At 36.2% G+C, this 9165-nt stretch overlaps 1 protein-coding gene and 1 long non-coding RNA gene across 2 annotated transcripts; both read right to left on the bottom strand.

The window, feature by feature from the left end:
• Positions 1-1987: 1987 nt before the first annotated feature.
• On the bottom strand, positions 1988-3229 carry LOC112723854 (uncharacterized). The gene is made up of 3 exons (XR_003812129.2): positions 3172-3229; positions 3006-3072; positions 1988-2567 (listed from the first exon to the last, which is right to left on the bottom strand). It is a non-coding gene; the product is annotated as an uncharacterized lncRNA (long non-coding RNA).
• Positions 3230-3301: 72 nt separating this feature from the next.
• Positions 3302-4418, bottom strand: LOC112723853 (cyclin-dependent kinase F-4-like). The gene is made up of 4 exons (XM_025775240.3): positions 4110-4418; positions 3800-3889; positions 3574-3712; positions 3302-3399 (listed from the first exon to the last, which is right to left on the bottom strand). Exons 2-4 carry the CDS (start codon positions 3875-3877, stop codon positions 3368-3370), a joined length of 249 nt encoding a protein of 82 aa, XP_025631025.1. The 5' UTR covers positions 3878-3889; positions 4110-4418; the 3' UTR covers positions 3302-3367.
• Positions 4419-9165: the final 4747 nt, after the last annotated feature.

Genomic DNA, 9165 nt, shown 5'->3' with positions numbered 1-9165 from the left:
AATGGCTACTTTCGGTCTTCTCTCGGGAAAATGATCCAAATGCCCTGTCACGGCACGGCTAATCGTCTGGAGGCATCACCCTTGTCAATGGTTACATCCTATCCTCTCAGTGAATATGGTCAACGCACCCTGTCACGGCACGGCTATTCATCTGTCGGTTCTCGATCATGCTGGAATAGGATTTACTATCCTTTTGCGTCTGTCACTACGCCCAGCAATCGCGAGTTTGAAGCTTGTCACAGTCATTCAATCATTGAATCCTACTCGGAATACCACAGACAAGGTTTAGACTTTCCGGATTCTTTTGAATGCTGCCATCATTCTAGCTTACACCACGAAGATTCTGATTAAGAGATCTAAGAGATACTCATTCAATCTAATGTAGAACGGAAGTGGTTGTCAGGCACGCGTTCATAGGGAATGATGATGATTGTCACATTCATCACATTCAGGTTGAAGTGCGAATGAATATCTTAGAAGCGAAATAAGATGAGTTGAATAGAAAACAGTAGTACTTTGCATTAATCTTTGAGGAACAGCAGAGCTCCACACCTTAATCTATGGAGTGTAGAAACTCTACCGTTAAAAATACATAAGTGAAAGGTCCAGGCATGGCCAAATGGCCAGCCCATCTGATCTAAGAACCAGGCGTCCCAAGATGTCTAATACAATAGTAAAAAGGTCCTATTTATAATAAACTAGCTAATAGGGTTTACAGACACTACAAGAAAAATACCCATTCAGGTACACTTGAAAAGTGTAGCCAAAAGTGAAAAAAAATCATGCCTTAGGCTACGGCTACGCTTTTTGGGCTACGGCTACGCTTTTTGGGGTGATTCCTATTCGGCCGTTGCCTATTCTCAAAGGCTACGCTTTTCTGCACCAAAGGCTACGCTTTTGGCGTTTGGAAATAGGCTACGCTTTTCAAGTGATGCTGTCCAGGATCAAAGGCTACGCTTTTCAGCTTTCATTTTTTCAGAATAGGCTACGCTTTTCAACGCTACTGCATCACTTGTAAAGCGTAGCCACATTGTATACCAAAGCTACTTTTTATAAGTGTAGCTTTAGGTCCCTCTTTTTTTTTTGTATACTATAACTACTGTATATAAGTGTAGCCTTAGGTCCCTCATTGTTTTTTTTTATTTTCTATATATATATATATTCTAATAATTTTTTTTAAAACCTAATATTTAGTAATATGATTATATATATAATTCTATTTTTTAATTAAATTGGTCAAAAATTATAAAATAAAAATAAATACATAATAATACCATACAATATTCTTTAAATAATAAAAATTATCCTTTAACAAAATATATTTATAATGAACTAAAAATATTGAGATGATCATAAATGAGTATTCATACATCTCACACTAAATTAAATATACCCATATCAAAATATACATTAGACCACTTAGAATTTACTACTAATAAACTATAAAAAACCAAAATATTGTATTCTACATAAGTATCTTCTAATAAAAGTTATTAATCTTCTGATAGAAGAGAAAAAAACAAATTGATGCCAAATAGAGCACCTAACATCTGCGACTGAATTGAACATATATTGAAGCAAATTCTTGGCTTCTCCCATTGAGCGCAACTGATTCCGGCGTCCTCTATTCGTAAAGGCCCGCTCTCGTTTTTTTGCCTCGGAAAGCTGAGAAGTCATTGCCACAAGTTAATTAGATGATATGCTTAACATTCCTTCAAAGAAAAGAGTGCAGGTGTCTCCATATGTCAGCGATCATTAGTGACATAGTAGTAAAGTTAACTTACCAACTTGACACATAGTGATATCTTTCAAGAACTAAATTGAAAGTATTGAATCTTTAATCAGTTTAATGAACCATATCGACTTATGTGATTTTTGATAATCCAATTTTAATATTATCTCGTGAATCAAGTCACGTGAGACCAAATAGGTTAATTGACACTACTTACCAATACCTTCAATGATAGTTTTTTATCACTTAGAATAGGCAATTTGCTTCCGAAAACTAGCTTTGATACATCAGGTGCCTTTGATGACCTGCATTATTATCCAACAACTCATATATTTTGTCACTTTCTCCTAATAAAGGAAGAAACAAATATGAATGATGATGATTCATTAGTTAATAATACCTAGTTTCATCAACACAGAAGGAAGTAGAAGTAGAAGTAGTAATAGTTGTAGTAGTTGAGGTTCCATTTCCATAATTTGAAAGACAAATAAATTGGTGTTAGTTCAGAAAGTTGGTCATTTGCAATAGCCAAAATGCCAAATGGTCCAAAAAATATGTCCAACTGAACAACAAAAAATAAATAAATAAATAAAAATCAGGAAAATGTAAAGTAAAACCATGATTACTGTGAGATACAAGTTGTAACAATGCAACCAATAACTATGGAAAAATCCTGTGTTGCAGGGCCAATGTGTAATGGCATTACTGTGCCAGGTTTAACCAATAATTCCTTAAATTCATCACTGCTAAGTCTCAAGCTCTCTATTTCTTCCACTGGCCATTGAAGCAAATTAGTTCCAGTCTTCTTGTCATACAATACTGTTCACGAAATAGTCTGATTCCAGCAGCCAAAACACAAACATTTGTGGATTAGAGATTCTTACTAATTAAAGTAATTTACCCATCAATATATAATATCAAATTACAATGTGTCAAACTTTTAAAGTTGACTCTTTGTGCTACTAAAGTACTTGTTTTCTATTTTCTTTCTTTTCCTTTTGAATTCAGGCATTATCATATTGAAATTGGTACAGTAGGTCAGTAACACATGTTTGAAAGTGCCATTTGAAACTTGAAGTAGATTCACAAAAACCAGGACTGAGAATTATTAGATAAACATTACCAATCAAGAACACATAACACAACATAAGGAACCAAAAAAAGATAAACATTACCAGACACTTAACATCGATAACACGACATAAGATCTTTGACGGAAGATCGTATTTGAGAGAGAGAGAGAGAGAGAGAGAGAGAGAGAGAGAGAGACTACCTGGCACCAGGGAAAAGAGGACGAAGAGAGAACAGTTCAGCCATTATAGCACCCATTGCCCACATGTCTAAATGAGTGACAGAAAATTCAGTAAATAAAATGGTACTTATCATCACTCCAAACAGTATTAATTTGATCATTATCGCTGTTTAAAGCATATACTTACCAACTTTGGAGCTATACAGATAAGATTGAAGTAGCACTTCAGGAGCATGATACCTAACAGAAGCCAGCGTACAACTTATAAACTGCACAATACACAACTGAACAAATTACATACAAAAGTTGAAAGCACTTACCACCGTGTGGAGACATACTCAGTGTAGGGTGGTTGTGAACTGATCTCACGTGCTAGGCCAAAATCAGAATAGACCATAGTATAAATCTCCATTTGCTACACAATAACAACTTCATTAAAATGTCAACCTAAATGATTCATAATTGATAGACAAAGCTAGGTAATTCTTGAGAAGCTTGAAAAAAAAAAGCTAACATACTCAAAAAGCATGTTCTCTATTTTATCATATAGCACATTTAACAAAGGATTCGGATGCAATGATAAACGTACCAGGCTTCAGATAACGGTGGAAGTATCCCCACTGGTGCATATAAGCAAGACCTTGGAAAACTTGAAAACACCAATTCCTAACTTCACCCTCAGAAAACATCTTCTCCCTGTCTTTCATAAGTTGGTACAGGTTGCATTCCTAAATCACCCAAAAAATTGAAACATCAATTACTGGACTTTACACAAGATGATGCAGACCACATCTAATGAAGAACTGGCCACCCACCATGTACTCAAAAACAAAGTACAGAATGTCACTTTCTCGAATAACTTCCTTTAGCTTCACAATATTTGGGTGGTTCATTTTTCTTAGTGACTGCAAACCAAGAGAAATTGAAGTAAGTTATAAACAGAAAATAAAAAGCCATATAGCGATAATGTTAGTCCTCACAGCAGTGGCCATGGTTGCAGCAAAACAGAATATTCAAATTGGATAGGAATTAAAAGCAATTACAACCCTGGGGATTCAAGATAAAGTAAGGACTAGAATTAAAATCAGAATATGGAAACCATAGTGGTGATAAAACAGAGCATACAAATTCAATCTAATCGATGGCAGCAGCGGTGGCGGAGCAGGACGGCATGAGAGCAGACCTCGCCCTTCTCCCCCTTGTCGCATTTCTGCTCCTCTGTCTTCCGTGCATCTCTCATGCTTTCCACTCTCCTCTGCCCTAATCAGCGTTGACTGTGTCTGTGGTGACGAAGGCTTCGGCGGTTACCATGAAGTACGGCGGCGCGTCGGTGGCCATGGAAGCACCGCGACAACAAGGCGTCACCTCCCTCCTGCGCGACGCTCCTCCTGATTCTCCCTCTCTCAGGCACGACTCTTCCTCTCCAAACGACGCGATGGCAGTGACAGCACCAAGTCCCGCGGCGAGGTGGCGACGCGGCGAGACACGAGCGGCGGGCTCCAAGCCGGCGGTGGCGGCTCGCGAGGACGACGACAACGAAGCGGCGATGGCCAGGGGGCGCTGGCGCAACCTTCCTCTTCTCTTCTTCCCCCTCGGTTCTCTCTTTCTCTCTGCTATCCCTTTTCCCTCTTTTCCTTTTACTGCTGCTGTGTCTTAGGTTGAATTAGGAAGAAAGGAAAACTGCTGCTGTGTATTGGTCAGAGAAGGGAAACATTGGCGGTGGCTAGGTTAGACGGGGTTAGGGCTTTTTGGGGATTAATTTAGGAATTAGGGTATAATTTGGGACAAAAGTGAAATTAAAAATTTGGGGTAAATTGGAGTTTGGTCAATTTTAATAAAATTAAAGTATATTATAAAAAATTAAAATCTAATTTGCTCTTTTAAAATTATTTTAAAAATACTACTTAATTATCAATTTATTAATCAGTTTTTAATCAAATATTCTAATTTTAAAATTAGAAATATAATTTATTTTCTGTTTATAAAAATTAAAGTATTAAATTCCAAAATCTCAATTATTTAACTAAATCGTATAAAATTCTTATTCTTTTACAACTGTTAAGTTGTATAATTTAAATATATAAAATTATTCAAAAATTATAAGATTAAGTAAAATTTTCAATTTAATTATCAAAACTTGATTTAATTACTTTTAATAAAATAATTTCTAAAAATAAAATTTTTAATGAATATATAAGTTGAAATTAACTCATAGTAATATTTTTCAAAAATTTTGGATCTTACATCTTTTTTGATGGTGAGAGGGTTTCTGAAAGCTACTAAGTATGAGTTTTGAAGGGACAAAAATTTGACTAAGTGTGTGAGTTTGCTTTTGAGAAAGTGAGGAAAAAAATTTATCAAGTGTAAGCTTTTGGCTTTAGATACATTAGGCATCACTTTTAAAGTGCACCCAAAACTTAATAAATAGGCTACCCTTTAAAAGCACTCTCTTTAATACAAAAAGTGAACTCATAGATATCAATATACGGCTACGCTTTATAAGTGATTTCTATAATACCTAAGGCTACACTTTTTAAATGATGCCATAATTGTGTTTCCTTTTCTCTTATAAAAAGGCAACACTGAGAAAAGCGTAGCCTATTCTATGAATAGGCTACACTTTTCAAATGTAGCTTAAAAAAAGTGTGGCTGAATGGGTATTTTTCTTGTAGTGAGAAGTAAGTAATTGATGCATAAATCCACTTCCGGGGCCCACTTGGTGTGTGCTTGGGCTGAACTTGAGTGTTGCACGTGTAGAGGTTCTTCTTGGAGTTGAACGCCAGCTTTTGTGCCAGTTTGGGCGTTGAACTCCACTTTGCAGCTTGTTTCTGGCGCTGGACGCCAGAATTGGGCAGAGAGTTGGCGTTGAACGCCAGTTTGTGTCGTCTAAACTTGAGCAAAGTATGGACTATTATATATTGATGGAAAGCCCTGGATGTCTACTTTCCAACGCAATTGGAAGCGCGCCATTCTGAGTTCTGTAGCTCCAGAAAATCCACTTTGAGTGCAGGGAGGTCAGAATCCAACAGCATCAGCAGTCCTTCTTCAACCTCTGAATCTGATTTTTGCTCAAGTCCCTCAATTTCAGCCAGAAAATACCTGAAATCATAGAAAAACACACAAACTCATAGTAAAGGCCAGAAATGTGAATTTAACATAAAAACTAATGAAAACATCCCTAAAAGTAACTAGATTCTACTAAAAATATACTAAAAACAATGCCAAAAAGCGTATAAATTATCCGCTCATCATCTAACATTGGAATATTGTTAGATTTTTTCCCTATTCTCGTTGTGTAAGGTAAGGTCTCACTAAACCATTGAGTTTAGTTATTTTTGTGAACCCTAGGTTTGATGTTGGTATGTTGTATGATGTTAGATTGAGTTTTGATGTTTGTTGGAGTTGGTTTGAGGCTTTTGGATCGAGCTTGGTGGCTTCATTTTGGTGCTTGATGCATTTTGGGAATTGACCAAGGTATGGTTTCTGTTTCCTTTATGTAATATATAATATTTCTAGACACTTAGGCTATTTGACCCTAAGATAGGATTGAATGATGTTGGTGTATGATTAATTATATGTGAATTTATGTTTGATGATGAAGCAGATGATATGGAGTGTTGGAATATGTGATATATGAATTATGATGAATATTGATGTTGAATATGATTTTGATGAGTGGTAATAAATATTGATGATGACATTGGGTTTTGATTATTGTAGTTAATGTTGATATTGAATGGTGGTGAATAATATATATGAAGAGTTATATTGTGTGAAAATTGTTGAGGTTGAGTTATTGATTGTCAATTGTGGATTTTGTTGAATTGTGATGGAAAGAAGTGGAAGAGAATGAGTGAAATAGGTGTTCAATTGAGGAAAATACTATGAAATAGTAAATTGATGTAGGAGGTAGTGTTTTATGATGTTTGGGTATGTTTTGAGTTATTATGGTTTTGAAAGTTTTGGAAAACTAGAGAATTATCACTTTTGATAAAAACCTATTTTTGGTGAACTTTGGCAGATTATAATTTGAGTGTCAGTTTATGAAATTAGTTAAAATTTATTTTAAATTAAATATTATTTAAAGAGCTTTAAAATGATATAAAGTTTGAGGAAAATAGAGTTTTGTAGAAGAAGTTATGAACGTTTAAAGTTTGGTGTTTAAAACTGAAATTTATGCAACTTGACATTTTTCTACAATCCGAGAAACATGCGTACGTGGACATCTTCGTAGGCAGACGTGCGTCTTTGCCAGGCTTTCCTGCGTACGCGGCACATGCATGCGTATGCGGAATGGGCCAAAACTTGGTGTGTGCGTACACATAGCCCATGTTTTGCAGGAAAATAGTTTTTTTTTTTTTTTTACTTTTCAAGGGTTCTCTTGATTTCCAAACTTCTTTATCTACTGTTTAAGATTTTTAACTAGTAATTAGGCCTTAAGAATAAGAAAGATGGGTTAGTGAATTAAATTGGTAATTTCTGCATGAGTTTAGAAGACGGAGACTTAGGTTTCTGAAGTTGTGTGTGAGCGGGAGGAGTATTATATTGGTGATGACTCAGAGAACTTAAGAGGTGACGATAGTGGATAATAAATTTGAGAAATTGGGAGCTGATGATGGTTATGATGAGTTGAGAACTCAGAAGAGAATTATGAACTTGTTGAGTAACGATGGTGTGACAGGCACTATATCCCTGGAATGTTGAGAATGGATTGAGAGGAGAAAATGGTGGTGACTGACGATGATTTGAGGTTGATAGACTTGTTGGATGTTGAAAGTGTACCAGTCACTATATCCTTAAAATGATAGTGTGCCGGGCACTATATCCCTGAAATGATTTATGATAAAATAGATGTTGTTGTTGTTTTCCTTCTCTGCCGCAAGAGTGTGCCAGACACTATATCCTCGGAACAAAAGCGTGCCAGGTGCTATATCCTCGGACATGGTAGAAAGGTGACATTCGAAAGGATGTGTCAGGTTGGCATTTATGGACCGACAAGTGATATCACGAGCCAATAGAATAGACATTCATCATATGCATCTCTTATATGCTTGTTTGCTTTGATTACTTGCAGTTTGCCTACATGTATAATATGCCAACTTGCTTCTTGAATTACTTGTTATACATGAATATTACCTGTGTGTTACTTGTTTGTACTTGTGATTTTTTGGCACTGAGGAGGTCAGGTAGGCGGCGGTGATGGAATCGCATGAAGGGTAGGTTGGCGAAGGCTGTGGGATACAGTGGTGACTAAATTTAGTTAGAAATTCCCTAAGTTTAAATAACCCTGTTTATGGTTTATGTTTTAGTTATTTACTTTGTTAAGCTTGAAAATCTGTATTAATGTGAAGTTCTAGGATTGCTTCTGGCGTCCCGGAACCTTATATCTTATATATCGAGCACTGTTACCACATATTGAGAACCTTCGGTTCTCATACCATATGTTGTTGTTGTTTTCAGATGCAGGTCGTAACCCACCTTGGCGAGTTGCGAGATGGTAATGGAGCGGAGGATCTTATGCTCTCTTGTGTACTTTGATTATTTTGTGGTAGTACTTTCTCTCGCCTTTCTATTTTAAACTTTATAGTCTTAGAGGCTTGATTTAAGAGATAAGTTGTATAAGCTGTTTTAAACTTCTAAAACTTTTTTGTATTTTAGTTTGACTAGCTGGCCTAAACTCTGCAGGCTGTGACTAGTCCTCTTTTTGGTATATCATACTTAATTACTTATATATATCTTGTTAATTTAATTATTACCTTGTGTATGCTGGAGCTATCTACAAGGTTATATATATATATTATATCTTGTTCTACCCGTGCCTACGTATTTAGCTATCGTGTGTGAACGCTTCGCATTTTGTAATTTCGCTTTATGCAACTTTGAGCTTTACTCCTTCATCGGGCTTCTAGTTATATAAACTTTTGGATATATATTATATATTATCAATTTTAGAACTATCGTAGCACTTCATTATCCTCTGCTTTACGACTAGAGGTAAGGCTTAGGTTAACGGGGTGTTACAACCGTCGAAGATCGTCTATCAAGAGTCATATCACGCCGCTATGCTATTGCTCCCTCTCTCTTTGTGAGTAGCTACCGCCGCTGCTACTTGCATCCATCAGCGGCGCCGCCTCCCTTCCTGCTTCATCCAGGTATGTCTTGTTCCCTTCTTTCTTCCTTT

Source organism: Arachis hypogaea, chromosome 11, assembly GCF_003086295.3.
Source record: "Arachis hypogaea cultivar Tifrunner chromosome 11, arahy.Tifrunner.gnm2.J5K5, whole genome shotgun sequence".
NCBI classification, from domain to species: domain Eukaryota; kingdom Viridiplantae; phylum Streptophyta; class Magnoliopsida; order Fabales; family Fabaceae; genus Arachis; species Arachis hypogaea.
The sequence above is the reverse complement of the archived record's forward strand: the minus strand, read 5'-3'. Positions and strand labels throughout refer to the sequence as shown.

Excerpts from the sequence above, each read along its gene's own strand:
- LOC112723853 (XM_025775240.3), bottom strand. The coding sequence starts at position 3,877 with ATGAACCACCCAAATATTGTGAAGCTAAAGGAAGTTATTCGAGAAAGT. Across the intron at positions 3,713-3,799 it reads ACTTTGTTTTTGAGTACATG|GAATGCAACCTGTACCAACT; the intron begins GTGGGTGGCCAG and ends TGGGTGATTTAG. Across the intron at positions 3,400-3,573 it reads CCACCGTTATCTGAAGCCTG|CAAATGGAGATTTATACTAT; the intron begins GTACGTTTATCA and ends GTTATTGTGTAG.